This window comes from Fonsecaea monophora, assembly GCF_001642475.1.
Source record: "Fonsecaea monophora strain CBS 269.37 chromosome Unknown Scaff36, whole genome shotgun sequence".
NCBI lineage: Eukaryota > Fungi > Ascomycota > Eurotiomycetes > Chaetothyriales > Herpotrichiellaceae > Fonsecaea > Fonsecaea monophora.
In genome coordinates this window covers 199,269-225,767 of record NW_019173967.1, presented here as the reverse complement: position 1 = coordinate 225,767, position 26,499 = coordinate 199,269, and the positions used below count along the sequence as shown (strand labels likewise).

Below are 26,499 nucleotides of genomic sequence, written 5' to 3'. Positions count from 1 at the left end.
ATCGAGGTCCGCCACCCACCCGCGATGTTGCTTTTGCCCTTCTCCCAAACTTTGTCGATTTTGGTCCAAAGGAAGATATCACACCATCCCGAGTCGAGTGGTGGGCGATATGGACGACTCTTGGTGTTTCCTCGACCCCAACAACCCCCCCTCTCCCCCTCCCTAAAGAAGTGCAGGAAGATAAATCTATCAACATGCCCACTTATAGGGCTCCATGCAACGGAATCCTTTTCGTCCAAGTCTGGGTTATTGAGACTATACCGGCGCCTTGTCTGACTGACCAATATGGCGGAACCTATCCCGTCTCCCAGAGGATATCCTATTATTGGAAATGCTCTCGATATTGATGCGGAATATCCTATGATGAGCCTTTCGAACCTGGCTAATAGATATGGTAAGTGCAGTTGTAATGTCTTTTTTTTCGGGTAGGAAGAAGGGGAATGTCTCTGGAACTAGACTCACAATGACAATCTAGGAGAGATATTCAAGCTGACCCTGGGCGGGCACGAAAGAGTCTTTATCTGCCGGCGAGAGCTGTTCAACGAGCTAATGGACGAAAAACGATTTGAGAAAGCCGTCACCGGGGCTCTTTTACACATTCGAAGCGCTGTCCATGACGGCTTATTCACTGCCTTCCCGGGGGAGCACAATTGGGGCGTGGCGCATCGAGCATTAATGCCGGCGTTCGGGCCCATAGCCATTCGTGACATGTACGATGGTGGGTGTGCCTCAATGCTTCCCAATGCCAACTGTCGTGGTGTACTGACTCTTGGTCTCCAGAGATGTACGACATTGCCACCCAGCTGGTACTGAAATGGGCCCGCTATGGTCCAGAGCATGATATCAAAGTCACGGATGACTTTACTCGGTTAACCCTGGACTCCATTGCTTTGTAAGTGAGTCCCTTCGTACTCGGACCTTCAATTGAACAAGTAAAGGTGTGCGATGGGGACTCGATTCAATTCGTTTTACACGGAAGATATGCATCCGTTTGTCCATGCAATGGTCGGGGTGTTGACTGGTGCCGGCGAGCGTGCACGACGACCACCACTCCCTAGCTACTTCTACCAAGCCGCGGACAAGAAATTTCAGGACAACGTGGACCTGATGCTCAAGATTTCGACCGATCTCGTCAAGCATCGTCGCGAGAATCCCACCGACAAGAAAGATCTCCTGAATGCGATGCTGTACAACAAAGATCCTCAGACAGGCGAGAATCTGAGCAACGAGAGTATCGCTTACAACATGATCACGTTTCTTATTGCAGGTAAAATCTCCATTCTTCACCACTGGGATGGGTACACTCCGCTAACCTGGCAGGCCATGAGACCACCTCGGGGCTTCTTTCCTTTGTATTCTATGAGCTTCTGAAGAACCCGGAAGCTTACCAACGAGCCCAAAAGGAGGTAAACACAGTGATTGGAGACGATACAGTTACAGTACAGCACCTCTCCAAACTGGAATACCTCAACGCCGTCTTGAGAGAAACATTACGGCTTCACCCTCCTGCACCAGCATTCACGGTCAGGTCGAAGCAGGATGAAGTGATCGGGGGAAAGTACCACGTCTCAAAGGATATGGCATTGGTCTGTTTCTTGATGGCTATCCACAAGGATCCTGCGGTGTATGGCGAGGACGCCGAGCAGTTCCGCCCAGAGAGAATGCTGAATGAGGCATTCAGCAAACTTGCTCCCAACGCGTGGAAAGTACGTGATGCCTTGTCGCTCTGGAACCTCATGACGAAGACTGACTAACATTGAAACCAGCCATTCGGAAATGGCTCGCGCGCATGCATTGGTCGACCATTTGCGTGGCAGGAGGCCCTGTTGGCTCTGGCCATGTTGCTCCAGAACTTCGACTTCAGCATGTCGGATCCCACTTATCAGCTTGTGCTTCAATCTACATTGACTGTCAAGCCGAAAGGTTTTTTAATGCGCGCGAAAGCTCGGCGACCCGACATCGAAACCAGGTTTGTTGGACGGTCGATCCCCAGAGATACAGCTAAGCACCAACCATCGCCAGCGCCGGCAAGCGGAAATTCGGATCATACAGACTCGAAATTATCAATACTCTCAATCTTTTACGGGTCCAACACTGGAACCTGTGAGGCCATGGCGAACTCTTTGGCATCCTCTGCCGCTTCCCACGGCTTCCAGGCCAAAGTTGAAATCTTGAATAAGGCGGTGGATGCGTTACCCAAGAAAGGTCCAGTGGTGATCATCACCTCAAGCTACGAGGGAGAGCCACCGGACAATGCAGCGCATTTTGTCTCTTGGCTAGAAGGGTTACAAGGCACAGAAGCCAGCGGAGTCAAATATGCCGTGTTTGGATGTGGAAATCGTAAGTGCGCTAGAAGAAGAGGAAGAACAAGAAGCTCAGTAATGGTGGTGTGCTGACGTTTTGAAGGTGACTGGCAAAACACCTACCACAGGATCCCCAAGCTCGTGGACGCCACCCTTTCCGAAAGAGGCGCTGAGCGTTTGACGGCTAGAGGAGCTGGCGACGCAAACGATGCTATGTTGTTCGATACGTATGATACATGGAAAGACGAGCAGTTGTGGCCTGCTGTTGCCAAAGCTTTCCGGGTCGCACCGGAGGGTGGAGAAGACCCTCGGTCCTCCGGACTCGACATTCAGATATCTGCTGACAGCAGAGCGAGTTTCCTGCGGCAGGATCTCAAACAAGGTCTGGTGCTCACGACAAGACTTTTGACTGCGCCAAACGGACCTGAGAAGCGACACCTCGAGATTCAGTTGCCTTCAGGAATGTCATACCGGGCTGGAGACTACCTGGCAGTCCTGCCCTTCAATCCGACAAGAAATGTGCGGAGATGCCTTGCAAGATTCGGTCTTCCTTGGGATGCCATGATCACCATCAAGCCCGAAACTCACACAGCGCTCCCTTCGGGGAGACCTCTGCCGCTTTTTGAAGTCCTGTCGGCCCTCGTTGAACTGTCGCAGCCAGCGACATCGAAGCAATTGAAGCAGGTGGCCGCAACAATCGCAGAACCTGCCGCGAGGGAAAGCTTGGAGAGGCTCGCGAGCGACGCCTTCAAGCAAGAGATCTCGGACAAGAACCAGTCCCTTCTCGACATCCTGGAGAGATATCCCACCGCACAATTCTCGCTTGGACAATTTCTGGAGGCACTCCCATTGATGCGAATCCGACAGTACAGTATTTCGTCCTCCCCTCTGGATGACCCGTCCAAGTGTACAATCACCTACTCGGTTCTCGATGCTCCGACAAGGGGTGGAGATCCAGACAAGGACCGTTTCTTGGGAGTCTGCAGCAATTACCTCCGATCGCGTGCACCGGGCGACTGGATCCACGTTGCGGTGCGCCCGAGTCACGCAGGCTTCCATCTCCCTCTTGAGGACGTCACTCCGGTGCTGATGGTTTGCGCCGGCACGGGTCTGGCGCCCTTTAGAGCGTTTGTCCAAGAGCGCGCGCTCAAGATCAAGTCTGGGAAAGAGCTTGGCCCCGCACTGCTGTTTTACGGCTGCGGATCGCCCGATCGGGACGAGCTCTACAAGAGCGAATTCGCCGAGTGGGAAGCGCAAGGCGCGGTGAAAGTGCGCCACGCATATTCACGAGCACCGGACCAGAGCTTCGGTTGTCGCCATGTCCAGGACAGGATCTGGCACGACAGAAGCGAGGCAACGGAGCTCTTTATACGGAATGCGCGGATTTATATGTGTGGTGCTGGTGCCGTGGGAACCGAAGTCAACAAAGTCATGGCCAAGATCTTCATGGACGCCAAGGGTGTCTCGCAGGAGGCAGCTGAAGCATGGGTTAACGGCTTGAAGGGTGTTCGGTACTGGGCTGACGTGTTTGCTTGAGTGAGTGAGAGAGAGAGAGAGGGAGGGAGAGAAGATAGATGTCGGAAAGGCTCTGGTTCTCTGCACTTGTGCGCAAAGTTTGGGTCTCGTGCTCCCGCGCCATTCGTGCAACGAGTTTGCGGCCTAAGGCCGAGATGGGACTTTCGTATTCTGGTAGACTCAGGCTCAGACGCCATCCCTTTCCTTGAGCCGCAATCCTACACAAAGTGATAAAGGCACTATTTTTGGTCTGCCCCGAGGAGGGAGAGGTTGTAAGGAATGGCAAAGAATTTCGACAATACATATCTAGCGTGAAGGCTCCTGACGGCCGCCGATAGATATGACAACATAGACTGCGGTACAACTGATGGATGGCAGCTGCAGGAGGTGCAAAACACAGATTATCCACAGCATTAGGAGAGTCTCCTCAGAGTCAAGCTCCCAGCCAGCCAGCCAGCCAGCCTAGGGATAGGGCGGGCGTTCTTGGCATTTCTCAGGATTACCTAATGGCAGGCCGTGATAATTTAGGAGGCTACAGGGAAAAAGCTGTATGTAGTGTAATGGGGGAGTCTACAGGCTGAAACGTGATTAGTGGGATTTGCCTGTACAATGTACAGGATGACAACTCCTAGCCACTGATTAGCTGGATCTCTAACCCTAGGTCTGAGATTCCTTTTTCCTTGATCCTTCAACAGGATCTATCAATCTGAATAACTAACGAACAACTTAATCAATGAGTTAAGGATAGTGATCAATTAAGTTATGGAATCTATCTGATCAGGACTCTCTATGCTATTTTGTTATTACTGTGCGATAGCTGTTACCCTCTACTATGCCCAACCGCTGTACGAGTTGATGCTTCTGGCTAAGAGCCTCGCCCCAGTTCATCAGGACATGATTTTAGGGCGGGGGTTGGCACTCAGTAGGGGCCTTTATCAGCGAGCTATACGACGTATAGGCTAGGGAATAATAGTTTCCCACTATGAAAGTAAAAGGAACAGTTCGTCCAAAGTAAGTCATTCACATTAATTTTGCGTGTATATATACAAGTCGTGTCAGGCTCGACCTGTCTAGCAGACAGTCTTCCAGATCTTCTTCCACCATGGCCACGTGGTTTGAATTCTGCGCTCCTCTTCCAGTATCTCCTTGAGGTTGTGGACTTCTCTCCTCCCGCTTGTAATGTCAATCTCGCCGATCTTTCGGATCTTGGTCCTCTTTATCAACTTATAGCCAATAAACATCGCGAGGACGATAGGTGCTGCGAGGTAGACTTCAAAGAAATACTCCACCAACTCGGAGGCAGACATGTCAGCATAGCCAACGGGTGCAAAGCCTGTCCAGAACTGCGCCACGAGAATCAGGATGTTCATGACCAGTCCTATCCATGAGCCATACACAGTAGCCTGGGATTTGAAGGCGAGTTCGTCCAAACTACGGCCAGCAAGACGCCAAGCACTGCGGAAGCGGATGTGGCATAGGCAGATGGTGCCCCTTAGATAGACAGGTCAGTCAGAGCGCGGGGTTTTCGGGAGTTCAGCACTGCTTACCAGGTGAAGATTGAAGCCAGGCCGCTGATAGCGATCATCCAATTGAAAGCCTGGGTTGTGGTGTCCGGACCAGCCGCGACAATGTAGCACAGGAACCCGATGAGGGAGGAGACAATAATAGCAACCAACGGACGGCCTTCACGGTCAACATAGCCCAGGATCTTGGGGGCCTGTCCCATATCTGCGAGTGCGGCTAGAGTACGGCTGGAGCCGTAAACGGAGGAGTTTCCCACAGACAGGACTGCAATGAGGATGACCACATTCATAATGGAAGGCACCGCATCGATCCCGGCGTTGCGGACGGCAATGACAAACGGAGAGGCGTTGGCGTCGGATGAGGAGCTGCCGTTCAGAAGTTGTGGGTCATTGTAGGGGACGAGGACGCCCACAATGGTAAGAGACACCATGTAAAACAGGGCGATTCGCCAGAAGACTTGCTTCACGGCCGTGGGTAATGCGATGCGAGGGTTCTCGGTCTCTGCAGCAGCTAGGCCTACCAACTCGGTTCCGCTGAAAGAGAATGCGGCAGTGACAAACACAGAGCACAAGCCCTTGAATCCGTGGTTCTAAGGATAAATCAGTATCCAGGCAAGGTATGGAAAACGGTGCTCGGCTTACAAAAGCGCCTGGATCATACCAGTAGTGGGTGCCGATATAGCCTCGAGAATCGCCCGGGACACCACCAGTATTGATAATGATACCGAGTATGACAAAGCCGATGACGGCGATGACTTTGATGATCGAGAAAATGAATTCAGCTTCGCCATAGCCTCTAACACCGAAGAAGTTGATGAGAATAATGGCTACCAAGAATATGGTCACCCAAGCCGCCCCATTGACGTCCCGAGTGCCAGGCCAAAATTCAAGTGTCAGAGACGCGGCGACAATTTCAAGCGGAAGTGTCACAAGCCACTGGAGCGCATAGCTGGAGAAAGAGTCAGATTCAGCAGGACAAGTGTCAGCACTGCGATACTCACTTCCAGCCCATTGCAAAGCCCCAGGCCTCGTCCACGAATCGGCTGGCGTAAACAGAGAATGCTCCAGCAACCGGATACTGCACTGCAAGTTCACCCAGAGCATGGGTCGTGCAGTACAACGTGATTCCTATCAGACCATACGCAATGATCAATGATGCAGGACCTCCGTTGGCCAGTGCGGAACCAGAGCCTACAAAAAGGCCAGTCCCGATCGAGCCCCCAATCGCGATCATCTGGAGATGGCGTCCCTTCAACTTCATTGCCAAAGCAGGCTCGGCGGGAGGCTGGTCTGCGAGCACCCTGCCATTCGCATCAATGGCTTGTGTCGTGACCCGGGCATGGGGATTGCGTTTAAACCCATCCACGAACCGACCGAACGCGGTTGAAGCTCGAGGAAATTCGACCTTTCCTTGGGAGAAGTCGGAGCTGCCACTGGGGCTTGCCGACATTGCTTCAACGTCCTTCTCCATTGCAGCTTGTTATTGTGGGAGTGATGACAAGGGGGTAATCTCCTGACGGGGAAGAGTTGATAGAGCTGAGGGGGGATTCATATTAAGATATAGACCAACGGGTCGGCAGCACGCGTCGATCGTCGGCAATATGCGATGGCATTTGATAGCAAGCAACGAATGGAAAACATTTACAGAACATAACCGAAGCGGAGAAAAGTGAAAATTTTGTGGATGACAAAATGTCGCATATTGAAAGCATTGGGGCAAGGCTACCTTATCACTTGGCTGAGATGCAAATCCAGATGTCACGGTCCCACTTTCCACTGGCAAAATGGTTGACGGTACCAATGACACACTGTATACGATCAATTGTGTCCTCCATTGACCACTGAGTGCTCGGATTTTACAGGAGGATGATCGGTAGAGTGGAGCTGGTGATCGTTTACTGAAGGGCGTGAGGTTACAACGAGATTACGGCACTCCGTGTGGACATACCGAGGAGACGATAGGAGCTGGGCGAGGCTAATTTAGAAAGGGGGCAAAAATACACACGGTGTTTTGCAGCAGACACGGGCTCTCCATATATCGGTTGTGGTGGTATGCAATGCGAGAATAGAGGTTGTTGAAGGAGAAAACTTCTTCGATAGTGCCGGCTGCGTGGTGGCGGCGACGCGTGGCTGCGTCAGCCAAGCCAAAGTTTTTCCGAGAGTTCGGAGCAATGTCGGGAACTGGAAAAACTCTGTTCCGGGACAACAGAAAAATTCCCTCGAGCCTTGCATGCAGTTCAAGGCTGGTTCGAGCATACGCCTGGATGGATACAACTAAGTATCGTGAAGGCAATTGGAAGGACGATGTGCGCCATTATGCCAGAAGGAAACTAGGTAATGATAATGGAGGAGTGTGATGGTGATGAAAGGGCTATCAAAGGGCTTCAGGATTGCTGCCAATGCTAGGTACTTGTTTTCTAGCATCGCACAATTCTCCTTCACCACAATCAACTTGGCAACAAAAGCTTATAGTCAAACCTCTTCAGCTGCCCTGGATGGAAGTCTAATGCCTTCCCAAGCACGCGAGCCGCTCCTCACGGGCAAAAAGGCACTGTACCTCGTACCGAGGACATGTTATACAACCATTTCATCTTTGTCGTGAAGCCAGGTGGGTGTGTTCCAACTGAAAATCCAAGCGTGTAAGATATCCTAATCATACCGTTTGTCCTTTTGGAGATGAAGTGTCATCTTTACATATTCTTTCATGTGTAAACGAGATCGCCATCATTCTGCACGGACAGAATAGGTATTATTCTGGAGGTCGGGCCAATGGAAGAGCTTGGTAATAGGTGAAACCACGGCGTTCGGAAGACCAGGTCAGCGGTGGGTGTCAACGGTAGACTGAGTCTTTCATTCGGAGTCCTTTGATTGGTGTACTGAATAACAAACCAGATAATGATGGAAAACGGGTGGTCGAGCGTAGGCGACGGCGTGGGGAGGAAAAGAGTTGATGGTAAATAATGAAGCAGTGCAGGCTGTGACACAGTAGTGACTTGTCCCGTGCGAGAAACGCTAGATAGTCACCTAGTACCTACCTAGGCAGTAAGAGCAAGAGTTCCGAATACCTTGTGCCGAGTAGTATGATATCTAGCGAGCTAGGTACCACTGTATTTTCCCGCAGTACGAGGTGGGAAGACGCTGAGGCCGCCTAGCGAGGCTATGTACGAGACACTTGGTAACCATGTGCTCAGTTCTCGTACATATTGATGAGCCACAGCATCGCCTCTAGGATACTTGTTTTGGGATGTTTGGTGACTACTGAAGTCTACAGTACACAAGATATAGCACCAGAAAGTACCTACACTGGGTGCCTGGTAACGAGCGAGGTTGGGGTTGAGAAAAGTGTGTTGATCGACAAGTTCATTTCGCTGATCATATTTCGTTTGAGGGTGATGGGCACTCCACCCGCCCTCTAGCATGGTCGTCATCCTTTTTCTCACCTGTCCGCCATGGCCACCATAGCACCATGGTAATTTCTTCTGAGACTCGGTAAGCGAGAGCCCTCGAGTCCTTTACAGAGTTCATTCTGCGCCTTTTAGCTGCAGGTCCCGACCGAGGGGATGGCCCTTGACGTATCCGCGCCTATCAAGGCCCTTCGGATGCAGCTGAGATTGGCCCGCCTTCACCCGTAATGAGCCTGATTAGCTAGCAACCGCACAGACCTCAACTAGCTGGCTCCTCCGTTCTCGCGTGGCAGCTGAACCTTCAGCGCCTTCAACTCCCCCCCGGGCTTCAGAACGGGCTGGACAACTGTGACTTTGTGGCCTGGAAGGCACCCGCAGGTGACCACCGGCGACCAACCAAAGCCGCCGCCTTCCTGTGCTTTTCCCTCTTTCGCTGTTTTTCATGCCTCTCTTTCCACACCTGCGCCCTCCTCCACTAAACACTACTCAGCCAGTACCACTACCAACGTCCGCTCCCTCGACTTCCCTTCCCACTCTCTTGACTGACCTTTGCAAATTGTCATTCCCTTCTCGCGAATCGTCGTTCCGTCCCTTCTCTTGCGTCTTATGCCCCAGTACCTTCTGAATTTCGGCCAAAGGTGCGGCGGAACCATATCCACTTCCTATACAATCGAGCCTGTGTCGCGTCGCAAATGAGTCCTAATTCCCAACCTCGAGGCCACTGATTTGCCGAGCGGACCAACTGTGCGTGAAAATACCATCACACAATACTTAGCAAAATTGTCCTTCCGGCAGTCGCTGTCGATGCCATGAATTCGTTGCTGGTTGCTGGCACTCACAAACTTGTGCTTGGGGTGGCTTGCGCATGACCATGAACCTCGATATTCCATTTGGCCTTCCTCGCTGATGCAATGGCCGCCGCCATGGTTGCCTCCGAATCCTCCCTCAGCAGCCGCGTTTCCTTGATCTCCCTCGACCCAGCGGTTGCTAGTCACATTACTGGCACTACCAGGACTACCACCGTCCCTTCTGCTTCGCAGTATGGGTCGAGTCCGAGAAAAAGTACCAAAACGCCCGACACCGACGTCTCCCGCACCCACAATAGAAACAATTCTGCTCCCAGTATTTCAGACAGGAAGGCACCGGTATCGCTCAGGCGCGTCAAGGATAGTACAGAGGTCTTGAGACAGCGCTCAACGAAATCATCTAAAAAGCCCAAGCAGTCGCTGGAGACGGTCCCAGACAATGTCCATGGTCGCAACTTCACTGTTGGCAATGTAGGAACTGGTGGGATCCTCTACCTGACGCCGTCAACGCATCAAACAAGCAATGCATCTCCACACTCTGTTGCCTCACCAGTGCATTCACCTTCAACAGCACCAGCTATTCTGAGCAATGGCGAAGGAAGACCCCTGGTGAATGAAAAGGTCTCAACCACCCGATCAGTAACCTCTTCTCATTCGCAGCAGACAACCTCTTCAAAACGGTCTGTTAGACGTTCACCGAGGCCCAGGGTCTTCTCGAGTCACGGTCGGTCACAGTCCTTCTCTACTATTGAAGAACATCGCCAATCATTGCTGGCTCCACAGTCGCGGACACTGAGGATCGTTATCAATCGCCCCGAGACCGCAAGACCAAAGACATCACAAGAATCCACTGAAGAAATGGCTTTAGAATTTCATCCCACCCTAGAAGTTCCTATTCCACATTATCGTATCGGTACATTCCGCCTCAGTTCCAATGGAACTCCAATGCTGAGGGGGTCCTCATTCACCAGGGGATCTATCACTCCCTCGGACGTCACGCCTACTCAAGCTATTATGCAGGCAGAGGGATTCTTTGCAGCGCCGCCGCCTGCTAGCATCAAAGCCTTCGCAAAACTGGAAGCAACAGAGATGAGCGGCGGAGAGGAGCCGGCGCCCGCTACACCTCCCATGCCATTACTTGCCAAGGTATCATCTACCTCGACGTCCAGTGTGTCCAGCATCATCCAACCACAAGTTTTTGACCGATTGACCGAAATGTATGATGATCCCTCGGTTGTCCGTTATTGCCAGAACGTGAGGGAAATCACTGCGGCCACACCTGCTCGGATTATCGCCCAAATATCGTCGGACTCTTTCATGGACTATGAGCTGGTCTCTGATTTTTTCCTGACATTTCGGTCTTATATGTCGACTTATCAAGTGCTTGATCTTCTCCTTGCGAGGTTAAGGTGGGCCATAGGTCGCTTAGAAGACGACGGCAGGATCATCCGCGTACGCACGTTTGCCGCCCTTCGTCATTGGATCCTGAATTATTTTATGGATGACTTTTTTGTTGATCACCGCCTTCGGGTACGTTTTTGTAACGAGGTCAACAGACTGTACAACGACGTCAGGGCAAATCCAGCGAATGGGTTCAGCGACCTCAAACTCCTGCGCGACTTGAAGCGTTGCTGGAATGGGCGATGCTCGTTATGCTGGGGTGCCGAGAATTTCGATCTGGACGGTGAACAGGAAGAAGACATTCAACCCGGGGGAGTGGATGAGACTGACCGTACCCCACGGCAAGGGACCGTCGCTCATCCTGCTCAGGCACAGCATGCAACCCCCCAGACCGCAGTCTCACGAAAGGCGCAACAAAGTTGGTTCGAAGCAGATACTGCCGTTAGGCCAAGCCATGATCGCCAAACATCGGGAAATTCTGGTCTACTGAGCGATGGCAGCGTGCAAGCAACCTCTTGTTTCGTCCCCAAGCACCTTCTACGCCCTAGCGGTAGTGGCAGTGAAAGTCATTCGAAAGCTCCTCATCCGGTCTCTGTTCAATTAAGACGAAAGAACGCACCCGCGAACTTGCACGTAGTCACCCAACCCCTACCGGCTCAAAAGGTCATTGGCCACAAGAGAGGAGCAAGCTCAATTGATAGCAACAGAGAGCCAACCCCTCGCAAAATGCAAGCTGAACCTCCTGTGCAGGTCGTGGAAGATGGAAGCATTATTCGAGGACTTCTTTACAGCCCAAGCACTCCTTTCGTTCAGATTGTGTCTTCACAGTCCACGCAATCTCTCGACAGGCAAGAAATGGGGGCCCCAGAGGACCTAGAAAGGAGCATGGTACACACTCTGCGGCTCAACCTGTGGCAAGGAATATCTTTGGTTCGTTACGAAAGGTTCTCGGGAGTAAACATGGTCATATCGATATGACCCTGATCACAGTTGCTCAGTCTGCCCAAGATGGTCCGGTACGTGGTCAAACCGCACATTTGCCTCTCAATGTTTCTAAATCTCATGACGAGCTACGAAACAAGCTTGGAACGGTTGTTCCTAGAAAGGGCGAAATGCGTATCGATCTTCTCTCGGCCGCGGCATGTCAGAACTACGAGACAAAATTTCCTTCGAAACATCGAATCAGTTACGCCCCATTCTTTGCCATTAACCGTCCTCTTCAGCCAGCCGCTTCAGCTGAGGATGAACAGGAGCCACAGCGAATGCCAAGTCATGCCACTCGTCAAAGTGGCTCAATTTTAATAGTTGACGATACGCGTCCAGAGTTCCCTTCGATGTCTGGCGCGCTTCCAGTCCCAGACATCGACTTTGATTACGGGGAGACTGCTCCTTTACCTCTACTCAGTGTGCCTGGTGCTACACTACTGGATGATCGAAGAGCCAGTCTTGATGGCGTTGCAACACAAAGGAGTTCAAACGTCCTTCCACATGATATAGGTCTGCCACCAGCACAAGAACACAGGAGCAGTTCAGAACTGGTCACAAGAGAGCTCATCGAATCCGATGCTGTGTTCGATGTCCAGGCTGAGTCCCCGGTTGCGGTTGATAGAGCAAATTCTCCTACGACGGCCAGCTCCAGAACTGTTCGGGAGGAGATCAAGCCAGTCGATACTTTCGCGGATGCAGATCTTGTCATTGAATCTGAAGAAGCCTCTGTCCCAGAATCCATGCAGAACGGAAACATTGATGCGCCAAACTCGAATCCCGAGACACGACTCCCGCCGCAAACCCTCAGACGGAGGCCAGGAGGAGACCTGCGTCGAGTGGAAAACGTGCAGGAATTGGATCATACATTTCACCATGCTTCACTGGATACTGCGAGCGTCATCTCTGAATCAACTCATGGATCATTACTTATCATGAAAACGGATACTGTTCAGCGTATCGCTTCGGTAGAAGTCCCGCCGCCCAAAAAACCCATATCTCTGATCAATACTCACTCGTCCCAGCACCTTCGGCCTTCCTTTGAGGCCGCTATCGCTGGCTTTTCTGCCATTCCCGATGACGAGGATGGCGGACTCGAAGCAACCCTGATGAAGCTTGAGGGCCGGTACGAGAAGAGATCACCACCAATGGAACAGAATCCGCTGGACACTGCTGCAAGGAGACGATCCCTACCAGAGCTGAGTCGGATTGTCCAGCCAGGAGCTAGCAGTTCCGTACCGACCACCGATCATCCTGTGCCAGCTCCTGCTCTCACCAGCGCCATTCGCACGACAGTGGATGAAGTCGCCTCGGAGCAGTCTGGGGACGAACCCCTTACTCCAGAGCCTCTGGTGGTGGAACTGAAGCCGACATCCTCTCGCCGATCTTCCATCTTCGGCCTTCCAACGGAAAGCGTGGCCGATTCTGACGAGTCTTATGGATCTCTGCCATTATTGAAACGGGAAGCAGGTCATGAGAGCACCGCTGAGGCTCTGCCCATGAAACCAAACACAGATTTGCCTATGGTTGCACCGGGGTATTTTCCACAAGATCCTCCTCAACTATTCCATCTACCCAAGGGGCCTCCACCGAGCGGACTCAAGCACAGGACAAGTATTCCACGACCAGAGACTGCCAACGACAGTGCACGATCTTTCCTTCTAGATGAAGACGAGAACCTCTCAGACCTGTCTTCAGAGATATCTGTGGACATCATCAATTATTCCGAAGTCGCAGGTCGTTCTATCTCGCCCATGCTTGCCGCCCCTGGAACAGCTATATCTGGGCTGGAGATACCAGCACACCCGTTGACCTATGCCTCGGTGGTGAACTTGCGCATCCCAACTCCACTAGAACGAGCCTCGGATCCCATGCCACAGAGCAAGACAGCGCAAACGACTCAGCGCCAGAATAAAGATCAGCCGACCACCGAGCAAAGAAACCTATCATTCACAGAGCCATTGGCACGTCTCCCGGCAGGTCCGGCGCATATGCCTTTCATCCTCGCTTGCGACTCGCAAGTTCTTGCGCAACAAATGACACTGATAGAAAAGTCTGCACTGTCCGAAGTCGAATGGTCCGACCTGGTCGAGATGCGGTGGAGCAGCAAGACAGATGACGTTCTAGATTGGGTCGAGTGTGTGTGCAACGGAAACGTGCGAGGCATTGACCTAGTCAGCACGCGGTTTAACCTAGTTGTCAAATGGACCTTGTCCGAAATTGTTCTGACACAGGACATTCATGAAAGAGCACGAGTCATCACCAAATACATCCATGTCGCAGCACATGCTCGCCGACTACACAACTACGCCACAATGCTGCAACTCACGCTTGCGCTGACCTCGACCGACTGTACGCGACTCGCAAGGACTTGGGAGTTGGTGTCAAGCTCGGACAAGTCGTTGTTGAAACATATGGAAGCACTCGCGCAACCGTTGCGTAATTTCCACGATCTGAGGGTGGAAATGGAATCATCCGATCTCAGCGGCGGCTGCATCCCATTTCTAGGTTGGTCATTTCTTCATCACGACCCATGACGCAGATGCTAACGTGTACCCAGGATTGTATATTCGTGACTTGACATATAATGCACAAAAGCCCTCTCATGTTGCAAGTACTCGCGGGAACGAGTCGCTTGTCAACTTTGAACGTTATAGGAGCACGGCTATCATTGTCAAAGGTCTTCTACGGCTAATTGATGCCAGTTCCAGGTACAACTTTGAACCAGTCCAGGGAATCGTTGAGCGGTGTCTCTGGCTGGCCGCTCTCGGCGATGAGCGGATACGCAGCGCAAGCAAGACATTGGAAAACTAATCCATGGACATAAATATTGGATATCAAGAGAATAATGGCTGGAGGGGGGATTTGATCCGGAGGAGCCGCCACTCAGCTTATGCAGGGTTTATTGCCACTATATTGATTTCCAGCAGTTTAGCGATTGGCAGCGTCAAGCTAGCAAGCGTGCCTCTTGTTTATTGAGTTGTCTGAGCCTTTTTGTATTTGAGAAGTCACTCGAGATATTGGATTGCTGGTCAACGAGCAGGATAGTTTGACTCTAGCGTGGTGTTGGAGGGAAGAGGGTTGGTTGAAGTCATGGATAAGTAGAAAACGACGCGGTGGAACGAAGTCTGAAGCGATTCAGCACTAGAATTGTGTATCACACAACATAATTTGACGACTGGAGAGAGAGAAATCAAGTCCCCTATCTTGAGCGGGCCTTCACTCGCATTTCAGTCACCAACCACATCCTATTGAAATACTCTGCTGTGTCGTGATGGACGCAGGCGAAAATTCAGGCTTCCACTTCCTCGGCACCGCCAAGTGGCCGTTGGACAAAGTGTGGAATTCATCCTCCTCACACCGGCCCAAGAGAGCATGGAGCACGACGTCTCGGTCCATCGGCATGCATCAACCAAGGGGACTTTTGCCATTAACTTTTCTAACTCATGGACTACACGCTCGACGGCAAGATCCTCGTCTTCACTAGCCAACGCTAAGCCATCAAGATCATCCACTTGTCCCGTCAGCGACCGGGAGTAAGGACACTCCTCGAGGCCAGAATGACCCATGGCTGGGCAGCAAGAGACGGCCAGGCATCGAGGTATCTCTCTTGTGTGCTGGACTATTATACCTACGAAATCTCACAGTTTGATGGCTGAGTCTAGACATCAGGGGAAGTGGCCAAATGGTCTCGGTTCCTTTGATTTCACTCCCCTCTTTTGCAGGAATCTTGATGGCGCCACGCATTAGACGACCCTAACTCCGATCCGAGATAATGGTCAATGGGAAGAAAAGGGAGGATAATTGCTATTATGAACGGCGCTGTTCGAAAAGATTGATCCTTCTTGGTGGGATATGAGTTTATGCCGGTTGTCGATGGCATCATCTTGCTATACCGATGGCATCATTTTTGATATGCAACAACAACCCAATGAGGTGTCTAGAACCACAACACAACTCCGCATCTAGTCGGAGAAGTCCCTTTTGATCCCAGAGAAATGGTAAGCAATGGGGAGCGTTCCGATGTTTCGCTCGAGTACAAAGAGCGTGGCCTGGCCAGATGTACCTTGGGCTTGGGACTGAAGCATTCGTACCAGCATCTAAGCTTCTCCAAGGTTCTTGGGATACAATGGCAGACAAGCTTTTTGTCTCGGATGACAAGGGAAACTCAAGCATTCCTGTTGTCTCAGAGACCAAAGAGGACAATGGGATTCATGTCGCCCGTCGTGGTGAAGAGATTGCAGAGGACTCTTCCCTTGAGAATGAGATCGTCGGTTTCGATGCTGCGCGGATGAAGGCTCGCACTCTACTGACTGCGGCCGAGGAGAAGAAGCTGATGCGGAGGGTGGATTGGCATCTCATGCCATTGTGCAGTATCATGTTCTTACTCAAGAACATGGACTATCAGAATGTATGAACCAGCTACTTCCACTGCCCACTGACTGGACTGTCAATATCAGGCACTGACCCAAATTTCACAGGCGGCCAACGCTCGAATCATGAATAAGGGAACCCCAGACAACATTATGACCCAACTGCATATGACCGCGGATGAGTACAACTTTGTCTCGACCATTTACTTTGTGGGTTGGCCTGCTACATCCCCTTACACTTGGTCTACATAAGTACTCATTGCAACATAGATACCTTACATCATCTTTGAGGCTCCGAGCAACCTATTCATCAAGAAGATGCTTCCTTCTCGATGGCAGTCCCGCATCTTGGTAAGGAATAGTCCTCTCTCAGAGTTTCTCGCAGTATGTTGATGATGTCGCAGATCTCCTGGGGTCTTGCAATCGCATGCCATGCTGCAGTCAAGAACAAGGCTGGACTCTATACAGCCCGTTGGTTCCTCGGCATGTGCGAAGCAGGCATGTTTCCCGGCGTGCTACTGCAAATGGTGTACTGGTACCGCCCCGACGAGATGTCGATCCGTCTCCTCTACTTTTATGCTCTGGGAAACTTCTCCAATGTCCTCAGTGGCGTGTTGGCATTCGGCTTCGATACCATCTCAGGGAGCCATGGCCTTTCTGGGTGGCAATGGTAAGCTTCAGAACTGCTTCCTCCTCAATGGAAAGGGAAAGGTCGACTCATGGAGATTACTGCTAGGCTGTTCCTCGTCGAAGGGGTCATTACAATTGCGTTTGGTATCTTGCTATTTTTCGTCTTGCCAGACTGTGAGTACAAAGTGATTCTCAGGAGAAAATCGCAGGCTGATCAGTTGTACAGTCCCGAAGCAGGCCAAATGGCTGAGCGAGAAGGAAAAGGCCTTCATCCAAGCCCGCTTGCCCGCCAATGCCCCGCGAGCGGAAGAATTGAATTTCAGCTTCCGTGAAATCGTCACAGCTTTGAAGGACAAGAGGATGTGGCTGTTTACCCTCGTCTGGGCAACGATGACTGTTGGCACGACAGGTCTGGGGTTCTATCAGCCGACGGTCATTGCGAACTTGGGATTCACGTAAGTACCAGCAAGCTTGCTAAAACGCCCGGAAAACACTCACCTACGATACTCATTCTCTTTTCTCAACAGGTCAATTGCGAAAAGCCAACTCCTGAATATACCCACGTCCTTCCTCTCCATAACGATCATCGCCGTTTCCGGATACTTCGCAGACAGCGCTTGGTTGCCTCGCCCCACAATCCCACTCGGCTTCCTCGTGTCCATATTAGCATGTTACAGCGTCCTGTACACGTTTCCTAACAACGGTGGCGTCTACGCAGCGACTGTGTTGGCCAACTCAATTGCTCAAAGTTGGTACCCCATGATGTGGCCGTGGCGTGTTCAGACCACTTCTCGTGCAACGGGATCTGCGTTCGCCATCGGTTTTGTCAACAGCTACGGCCAGATTGGTGGAGCAATTGGACCACAGATCTTCCAGTCCAAATATGCGCCACACTACACTGTGTCATTTGCCGTAGCCATGGGCATCATCGGCGCTTGTATCCTGGTCACCTTGTTTACCTGGTGGGTTACGCGGGAAACGGAACGCCAGACGAGGAGGATCAAGAAATTGCGCGTGAAGGCTGCGAAGAGAGGAGAATCGGTGCTGGATGATGTCGACGCGAACGCAGATATAAAGAGAAAGGAAGAGGTGGGCATCCCAGCTTAGCCCAGAAGCCTACCAGGACCAACGTGAGAACACGAGCTCCAGACATCGCCTACGGATAAACGGATAACATACACCATGCTTTGAGAAGCAGTAGAAAATAAAAGATAGAGCAGAACCAAAATGCAGCCAGTCAGTCAATCCACCTATATCTGAAACTGTTTGACCTGTACGTTTCGTTCAAGTCCCCGGTATAGATAAACCTCGTCCGCCGGAATTGGAGCAAAAGCTTGTCATCTTGTCGGAGTCAGTGAGGGCTCCGGTGCAGTTACTGCTTCGAGAACCTCCAAAGAGTCCGTACACTGTGTGGAAAACCCATTTGCGAGGTGCGAGTGAAGACGTGGTCTCAGAAAACGGTGGGTAATTATTCCCGATATTCCACGTGCCCGAAAAGTTCCGAGCGCCAAGCGATCCTACGAAGAACAAAAGATTATATATTTCAGATGCCAATTTTTAAGCAAAATGACTATCATTTGGGCGCATAGCTCAGGGGTAGAGCGCTCGCTTTGCATAACCCTCAACAAGTAACACGAAGGGAATAAATGTGCGAGAGGTCATGGGTTCAAATCCCATTGTGTCCAGTCTGTCAGATACTTCAAGATTGTGTTTGGAAGTATTTTTGAAGTTTTTTTGCTTCCTCTGAAAGAGGAGCTCTTTTCAACTCATAGCCTTGAATATTTACCAAGTACAGACATCAGTACCTAGGCTGCCTAGGTGGACTATGTTGTAAAACAGCGCAAATATCGTCACTCTCAGTTTGCCTAGACATTGATCACGTGTGCCTTTCCCTGTCTGGCCGTGTTCGCTAGTCTAGGCTCAAAACTTTATTTTATTTTTGTTTAGCCTGGTATCAATATTCATGCTCACCGGCTGGCATAGAGAGTACTGTACCAGTGACTGCTGCCCGGTTCAATCCTTGTTTTTCAACATCAGCAGTCATGAACGGCACGAAGCCTGGTCCGTCGGTGGCTGATATGGCCAATATGTCTACCGAAGAGAGGATGGCGGGCATGGAACACTCTGAAGTTCGCTACTTTACGAGGTTGGTACGGCTACCAAAATGACAATGGCGTCAAGTAACCCCAAGCACAGTTACGATCATCATGGAATCCACGAAGAGATGCTGGTACGGAATCAAACCTACCTCCCACCTGTGGTGAGTCGCAAGCTGATTACAATCGCAGAAAGATGAAGTCCGGACCCGATCTTACCGAGACGCTATCTACCAAAATCCACATATCTTCAAAGACAAAGTCGTCCTCGATGTCGGCTGCGGCACAGGCATCCTCAGCATGTTTGTGCATCCCCTGACCTGCGACTGCAGAGACAATAGCTGACTGCGACTAGGTTCGCTGCAAGGGCGGGTGCTCGACATGTCATTGGTGTCGACATGTCCAGCATCATCAACAAGGCCAAACTCATCGTCGAGACCAACGGGCTCTCAAAGAAGATTACTTTGCTCCAAGGCAAAATGGAAGAGGTGGAGCTACCTGCACAGCATCTGAACAATGGCAAAGTCGACATCATAATATCAGAATGGATGGGCTACTTCCTGCTATACGAGAGCATGCTTGACACGGTCCTTTACGCTCGCGACAAGTATTTGAGGCCGGGCGGCAATATCTTCCCAGACAAGGCCACGATCTTCATGGCGGGCATTGAGGATGGAGAGTACAAGGAGGACAAGATCGGATGTAAGTGCGGTCAATAAGGTGGTTAGGGCGCAGGCTGACTTTCCGTTTCCAGTCTGGGATAATGTCTACGGATTTGATTTCTCCCCTATGAAAGAGAGCGCTCTGAGTGAACCTCTAGTCGACACGGTGGAGTTGAAGGCACTGGTCACGGACCCGTGCCCTGTCTTCACTATTGACCTCAATACGGTCAAACCGGCCGAGCTGGCATTTTCAGAGCCCTTCCTGCTTCGGTGTCAAAGAAACGACTTCATCCATGCTCTTATCGCGTGGTTCGATATCGACTTCACGGCGTGCCACAAGCCCATCAAATTCTCCACGGGGCCTCACACCAAATATACGCACTGGAAACAGACTGTCTTTTATCTGCGACAGGTTCTGACTGTGGAGGAAGGAGAAACGGTAAAGGGTTTCCTCTCCAACAAGCCCAATAGCAAGAACCGACGAGATCTCGACATCAAGATCGACTATGAACTCGAGACCTCGGACCCAAGACGATCCGCGCGCGGAACCTGCGAATACCGAATGTAAGGCCTCCCTGTCCCCCGACGTAGCCGCGAATTACTGATCATTCGCAGGTGCTGATCCCATGACCACAATGGGAACGACATCCGTCCTTTGCATGGTTATTCGGCGTGATCTTGAGGTCTACATCCGTCCTGGATAAACCCTTGGAGATCCCGTAGCATTCATTGATCTGTGAAGGGGCGATGAGAACAGACACATGGATGAATACCTCGTCTACGACGAAAAAGGTGACCGAGATGGAGGCCCCCCGGAACAAACAAACCCAAGCTCCTCGTTATTTGTCTAAGATACCCCACGAGTTGACGCTGATTTTGATAAACGAAAAATATTCAATAATAAAGGCACACGACGATAGATGTCGTAGCTACCTCGAGCTGAGATCTTACATCTGACATTCCACGCTGAATTCGATGAAGTGTCCTTGTTTCGAAAGAAGTGATTGATTGATTGATTACTCTTCGTGATGGTGGCCTTTTGCCGGCTAACGTTGTAATCGAGGCATAACATCTAACCTCGGCACGCGGCTCCCCACATCCCAGTCCGCGCACCTCGAAACCCCCCAAACTTGAAGCTGACTTTGCCCAATGTAATCCTTTCCTCTCCCAAGTCCTCTGTTTGATTTTGGAGCTGCCCAAGGTGCATTTGAAGCTCGTATACTTTTCTTCCTCTCCAAAGAATACCTCAGCGCTCGAATCAGAATGTCAGGTCCTGGTGTTGGCTTCGAATATCCTCCGACCGAGGTGTCGTGGTTGAAGAGAGATGTCCTGCTCTTCGCCGTGAGCATTGGCTGCACGGTGGATGAGTTGCACTTCATCTACGTGAGTGCCTGATAGCGAGTCCCCCCGAGTACACTGGACACCTCTCACTGACAACTCTGTAGGAACTCCATCCCAATTTCGCCGTGTTTCCCACATACCCGATCATCCTGCGTGAGTCCGGTCCTCGTCCTGGCTTGTCCACCGCAGCTTCGAACTCACAGATGCGTTAGCCTTCAAGAAGACCACACAAGAAGTCATCGACTTCTATGCTGTTCAAGCCAGCAATCCTATCCCGGGCATCCCCAAGATGGACCCAAGACGTGCCGTCGATGGCCAGCGCCACATCGAATTCCTCAAGCCTCTGCCACCGACATCCGCGGGCCGAAAATTCGAGCTGCGGTCCAAAGTTATTGGAGTCTACGACAAGGGTAAACCTGGCACGGTGGTCGAGACTGAGCAGACCATCGTGGACAAGGAGAGCGGTGAGGTGTACAGTCGGGTGGTCAGCTCTGGCTTCTTTGTCGGCCAGGGCGGTTGGGGTGGGCCCAAGGGCCCTGCGTCCGTCAACTATCCGCCGCCCAAGGGCCGGGAAAACAGTCCCGATGTAGTCAGCGAGAAGCAGCTGACTCCGGAGAGCGCACATCTGTACAGGTAAGCAGCTCCAACCAGGTTTCCAAAACCAGCGTCTCTGACACTAGGCGACTGCAGACTCAACGGCGACTATAACCCACTCCATGCGACACCTGAACCCGGTAAGCAGATTGGTTTCGGAGGCGCGATCATGCATGGTTTATCGACCTGGAACTTTGCGGCACATGCCCTTCTAAAAAACCTTGGTGGAAGTGATCCAGCCAATATTAAGGAATTTGGAGCTCGCTTCGCCGCCCCTGTAAAACCCGGTCAGAAGCTTGTGACAAAGATCTGGAGAACTGGCGACATCAAGGACGGCTGGGAAGAGGTCCGATTCCTCACTGAGGTCAATGGTAAGGTTGTTCTGAGCAACGGTCGGGCGCTGATGAAGGTTGTGGGAGGAAAGAGCAAGCTTTGAGTAGCTGCTGGGAATCAAATACAATCCCGGATAAACATGAAAATCTCTTCTGAAGTTGAAAGATACTCGGTCGCCCGGTAATCAACCCCTTTCCTGTGGATTGTGACGTTTATTCTATTCTCGTCTCACTTGACTCGTCTCACTTGATGCTCCCTCTTTCATCTCATGCAGTTCTTCATGACCGCGCGCACGCCTTGCGACACGGATAGCTTTGTTCAGGAATATCCCTACAAGAAGGAGAAATTCTCGGCACGGTGTCAGACGGCCTCAGGTCCGACATAGCGAAAGTCTGAAAATTTCTTCGATGATCCTCGAGCATCGTTGTCGTTGGGTTCCGCTCCCAGAGTCGGATGAAAACGGCGCCAGACATAATAACGAAAACGAGGTCGGCGTTGAGAGAAAAGGCGGAGGGTGCGATGATGGGGCGGATCTGGGGGAAGTGCTAAGAGAAGTTGAGTGGCGCCGTCTGGTGCCGTCGGCTTTTGAGACGACAAATCAATGGGCGCGGGGCGGCATTCGACTTTTGCGGAGTGGAATTGCTAGACACACCAGGGCATCCACACCTATCTCGACACCCTGCTCAACTCCCTGTCTCCCTGCTCCGTGTCACCCCGGGTTGGGCTTGTAACGCAGACCGCCAAGGGGATGTCCTTTCGCTCCGTCCGGAAGCCTTCCTCGATCGGTTTGCTCCTCTCTTAGCCACTCCTACCTTCCGCCTCAAACCAAATCACTATTGGTGCTGTTCTTATGCTCGCATGACGACGTGGAATCTTGGCACCTTGAATGATCGACATCTCAGCTCGCATTCCGCCCTTGATGCTCCCTCTGTCAATGGAAATGCTGTTACATCAAAGCTGACCTCGCTTCTGCTGATAGGCTGATGCCGCCGCTCATCTCCTGTACCATCCCTTCGGGGGACTTGCTTCAGAGGAACATGTTCCATCATGTTGCACCCGACCCCCGCAAGTTGACGGTCTTGAGCTGCACAACGAGAATCCAACTCCTTGGCGCCCGCTCGATTTTCTCCGTGGATTTGCCAGATCTGGCATGGGGAAGGCATCGTCAATGGCGCTGCGAAGAAGGGTTCGAGTGACAGCAAGGTTTTCCGAAGCAATTCCAAGCCACCACCCAAGCTGTCGGGCGAGGAGGCCAGTTTCTTGGAAGAGGTCTTGGTATATTTAAGATGGACGAACTCGCCCTTCGTCCTTGCCCTGATCGCTCAGGCCAGTGTGACCCTGCGGATACGTTTGCCATACTCTCTTGTCCTTCTCAAAACACTACAAAGAAATCTACCGTCAAACCGCAAGCATGGGTGGAGGAGGAGGTAAACCTCTGAACATCTTCCGCCTTGGTAGTTCCCTGTCGGATGAACCCAAGGAAGTTCTAAACTGGAGACTTTGGTTTGCGGTTGTCTCTTTTGGCATTATGGGTGCTGCTAGAGGAATGTGAGTGGCCACCTGCATCATCCATTATCCGGGAATGCTCTAGCTGACAGCAATGTATAGCGATGAAGGGTTGATTAGCGGTAAGAGACACAACGGGGACGTGACCGCCAGCTCGATCTTTACTAACCGTGTCCGACCAGGCACGTTTAACACGGATGATTTCCAGCATCTTTTAGGGTTCGACAAACTTGATGAGGATGACTATGCAAATGTCAAGGGCAATGTCTCCGCAATGGTTCAGATAGGTAGCGTTGGTGGCGCCCTATTAGCTTTTGTTCTCGCCGACCGTATCGGTCGTCTCTGGGCCACTCGACAACTGTGAGCTGTCTCGTTCTTATAGTGCTCAGAAGCTTTTGCGCTGACTACATCTAGATGTCTCCTTTGGATTCTTGGAATAGTCATCTTCATGACCAACAACGGACGATTGGGCCAGGTGTATGCTGGTCGCTTTATTGCAGGATTAGGAATTGGCCAAACCACCGTCATCGCTCCTGTTTACCTTTCCGAAATCTCACCCCGGGCCGTTCGAGGACTTTGCACTTGCGTCTTCTCAGGCTCGGTGTACATTGGAATCATGGTGAGGACGATACTCCCTCCCGTCAACTCAGCAAACTGACCTTCTACAGCTGGCATACTTCTCGACTTGGGGAAGCAGCCTCCACATGAACCAAAACAAGAAAGCCTCCTGGATGGTGCCGACATCCCTCCACCTCATCTTTGCCGGTCTCATCTTCGTTCTGTCGTGGTTCAACAATGAGTCCCCTAGATTCCTGATCAAGAAGGGCAAGGTAGACCACGCAATAGCCAACCTAGCCAAGATTCGAGGCCTCACCCCCAACGACGAATACGTCACGGCAGAGATCAACGGTATCAAGCATCAACTGAATGAAGAGCAGGAAGCGACCATGGGCCAGGGCTTTGTAGGCATTCTCCGAGAGATGTTCTGCATGCCTAACAACTTCTATCGCATCTACCTGGGACTTGGAACTCAGTTGCTGGGTCAATGGTCCGGTGCTCAAAGTATCACCATGTACGTATTGGAACTACCTCGTGTCTCTTTGAACATTTGTTTCAGACTAATTTGCCTCTTAACGCTGTTGCTGACATTGAGTCGCTGTTTAGATATGCTCCTGACGTATGTTGCCCATTTACGATAGCTGTCTTTCTCTGGAGAAACCAGTGGCAGTAGGGAGTCCACTATATTGAGTTGTGCTGAATTATGATTTACAGATGTTTGCGCTCCTCGGCACCAAAGGGGACAATGAAAAGGTAAGTCTGATGCAATCACACTTTTATGCAGCTCAGGACTGACTGGATAATAGCTGTACGCCACAGCCATCTTGTGAGTTCTATCCTCCTTCCAGGTGACACCCTACACCAGTCACTGACTGCGTTTTGATCTGCAGCGGGGTTGTGAAGTTCGTTGCCTCCATTTTCTGTGCCTTGTTCTTGGTCGACGTTATTGGACGAAAGAGATCTTTGTCCATCGGCATTGCCCTACAAGCCATTTCGATGTGCTACATTGCAGCCTTTTTGACAGCTGTGCCCAATATCGACGACGACACTGTCTTCACAGCTTCACAAAAGCATGCTTCAACTGGTGGTATCGTCATGATATACATTTCAGGTGTCGGTTGGGCTCTAGGCTGGAATAGCATCCAGTACCTCTTGAATGCTGAGATCTATCCTCTCAGGATCCGCGCTGTCAGCAGCTCACTCGTAATGTGCTTCCATTTTGGTGGGTCCCGGTTGCTCCTCAGGGTCAGGGTTAGGATGCTAATACGGTCTACAAACAGTCAACCAATACGGCAACTCGCGCGCCGTGCCAAATATGCTCCTTGATCTTAGCCCCAAGGGAACATTCTGGTTCTTCACCGCGATCACGATCCTGGGCGGGGTGTGGGCATGGTTCTTCATCCCGGAGACGAGCGGCCGCAGTCTTGAAGGCATGGATGCATTGTTCCGCCTTCCCTGGTACAAGATCGGACGGTATGGACAACGGGAAGCTAATGTCAGTGATCAGTTGGAGCGAGAGAGAGTGTTGGAAGAGAAGGCAACCGTTGGCGGAAGTGCTGCGCAGGTCGAGGTAGTGCAGCAGGAGAAGGTATAAATGAGGTTCGGAGACGGTACAGCACAATGACACTAAGAATGTCGCTCTGACATGGCTCGGTCTGTAAGACGAGAAGTGTATACTTGCTGGCGTCTTATCTTCTGAGAAGAAATTGGTATTGGAGAAGAGGCACTGGTCCAAGTTTTAGGTTCACTGCGGTACAGAAGCAACAGGTAAAGCGCTGTAGAAGACGTGGGAGTGGTGCGTGCGAGGAATTAGTCGTGTTTCATGATAGACGTTGACGGCTGGTTGCGAGGAAGCCATTAGTTCATACAATCCTGGAATCCATTGAATCTCACAGGCATTTTGTCGGCTTGTTGTGATGAAGAGAAAGAAGTCTGGAGGCGGTCAGAAGCGCAGCTTTAGCAGACAGACACCCCTCGGTCTCCCAGTCACTTTCTCAACTATGCAAATCCTCGTCCGCTCGATATTGGCCCACGAAACCAACTCATTTCATAATTGACATAATACATCAACTCATCAGACTGTGCAACCCCGCCGTGTCCCAATGTGTGAGAGTCACCAAGCAAACAGGTGTGTCAATTCTACCTGTGGACAACAGAGCCTAGAGTCAGCTCAAGCCTCACTGCCCCTCAGTCGCCACACTAACGCAGGTACCCGACAGGAACGCGCGCAACACGCGACGCGCACTGCCGAGCGTTTTGTTCTAGGCGTTGTTGCTAACGACCTATCGCGGTGCCTCAAGAAAGCCGAGTCCCCAGTGTTCCTCGTTGGATGGTATTGTAGCAGAAAACGTTCCGCCCAACGTCCGCCCAGGATGTCCCCTCTCAGGGGTTTTTGCAGACACCACATCTCTGCTCTGATCCCTGCCGAGTTGCGTGGCTGCTTGGATCCCCCCCGATTTACTCGATTGAG

At 51.4% G+C, this 26,499-nt stretch overlaps 7 protein-coding genes across 7 annotated transcripts; 6 read left to right on the top strand and 1 right to left on the bottom strand.

Annotated features, from left to right (window-relative positions):
* Window positions 1-285: 285 nt before the first annotated feature.
* AYO21_05656 (hypothetical protein) lies at window positions 286-3,839 on the top strand (the record flags this gene model as incomplete). Its single annotated transcript, XM_022655624.1, has 7 exons — window positions 286-394; window positions 476-718; window positions 781-892; window positions 939-1,267; window positions 1,321-1,706; window positions 1,767-2,340; window positions 2,407-3,839. The coding sequence occupies 7 exons, from the start codon at window positions 286-288 to the stop codon at window positions 3,837-3,839; spliced, it is 3,186 nt and encodes a 1,061-aa protein (XP_022512130.1).
* Window positions 3,840-4,888: 1,049 nt separating this feature from the next.
* On the bottom strand, window positions 4,889-6,812 carry AYO21_05655 (hypothetical protein; the record flags this gene model as incomplete). The annotated part of the gene is made up of 4 exons (XM_022655623.1): window positions 4,889-5,309; window positions 5,366-5,931; window positions 5,984-6,290; window positions 6,343-6,812. 4 exons carry the CDS (start codon window positions 6,810-6,812, stop codon window positions 4,889-4,891), a joined length of 1,764 nt encoding a protein of 587 aa, XP_022512129.1.
* A 2,844-nt stretch (window positions 6,813-9,656) lies between these two features.
* On the top strand, window positions 9,657-14,750 carry AYO21_05654 (hypothetical protein; the record flags this gene model as incomplete). Its single annotated transcript, XM_022655622.1, has 4 exons — window positions 9,657-11,882; window positions 11,943-11,968; window positions 12,055-14,444; window positions 14,497-14,750. 4 exons carry the CDS (start codon window positions 9,657-9,659, stop codon window positions 14,748-14,750), a joined length of 4,896 nt encoding a protein of 1,631 aa, XP_022512128.1.
* Window positions 14,751-16,065: 1,315 nt separating this feature from the next.
* AYO21_05653 (hypothetical protein) lies at window positions 16,066-18,046 on the top strand (the record flags this gene model as incomplete). The annotated part of the gene is made up of 7 exons (XM_022655621.1): window positions 16,066-16,347; window positions 16,418-16,519; window positions 16,580-16,660; window positions 16,714-16,979; window positions 17,046-17,113; window positions 17,166-17,394; window positions 17,467-18,046. The coding sequence occupies 7 exons, from the start codon at window positions 16,066-16,068 to the stop codon at window positions 18,044-18,046; spliced, it is 1,608 nt and encodes a 535-aa protein (XP_022512127.1).
* Window positions 18,047-19,109: 1,063 nt separating this feature from the next.
* Window positions 19,110-20,265, top strand: AYO21_05652 (hypothetical protein; the record flags this gene model as incomplete). The annotated part of the gene is made up of 4 exons (XM_022655620.1): window positions 19,110-19,169; window positions 19,228-19,337; window positions 19,391-19,737; window positions 19,790-20,265. The coding sequence occupies 4 exons, from the start codon at window positions 19,110-19,112 to the stop codon at window positions 20,263-20,265; spliced, it is 993 nt and encodes a 330-aa protein (XP_022512126.1).
* A 695-nt stretch (window positions 20,266-20,960) lies between these two features.
* On the top strand, window positions 20,961-22,068 carry AYO21_05651 (hypothetical protein; the record flags this gene model as incomplete). The annotated part of the gene is made up of 4 exons (XM_022655619.1): window positions 20,961-21,080; window positions 21,143-21,191; window positions 21,242-21,671; window positions 21,729-22,068. The coding sequence occupies 4 exons, from the start codon at window positions 20,961-20,963 to the stop codon at window positions 22,066-22,068; spliced, it is 939 nt and encodes a 312-aa protein (XP_022512125.1).
* Window positions 22,069-23,376: 1,308 nt separating this feature from the next.
* On the top strand, window positions 23,377-25,623 carry AYO21_05650 (hypothetical protein; the record flags this gene model as incomplete). Its single annotated transcript, XM_022655618.1, has 9 exons — window positions 23,377-23,513; window positions 23,574-23,831; window positions 23,886-24,090; window positions 24,140-24,543; window positions 24,636-24,648; window positions 24,744-24,782; window positions 24,836-24,855; window positions 24,920-25,251; window positions 25,310-25,623. The coding sequence occupies 9 exons, from the start codon at window positions 23,377-23,379 to the stop codon at window positions 25,621-25,623; spliced, it is 1,722 nt and encodes a 573-aa protein (XP_022512124.1).
* Between the last annotated feature and the right edge of the window lie 876 nt (window positions 25,624-26,499).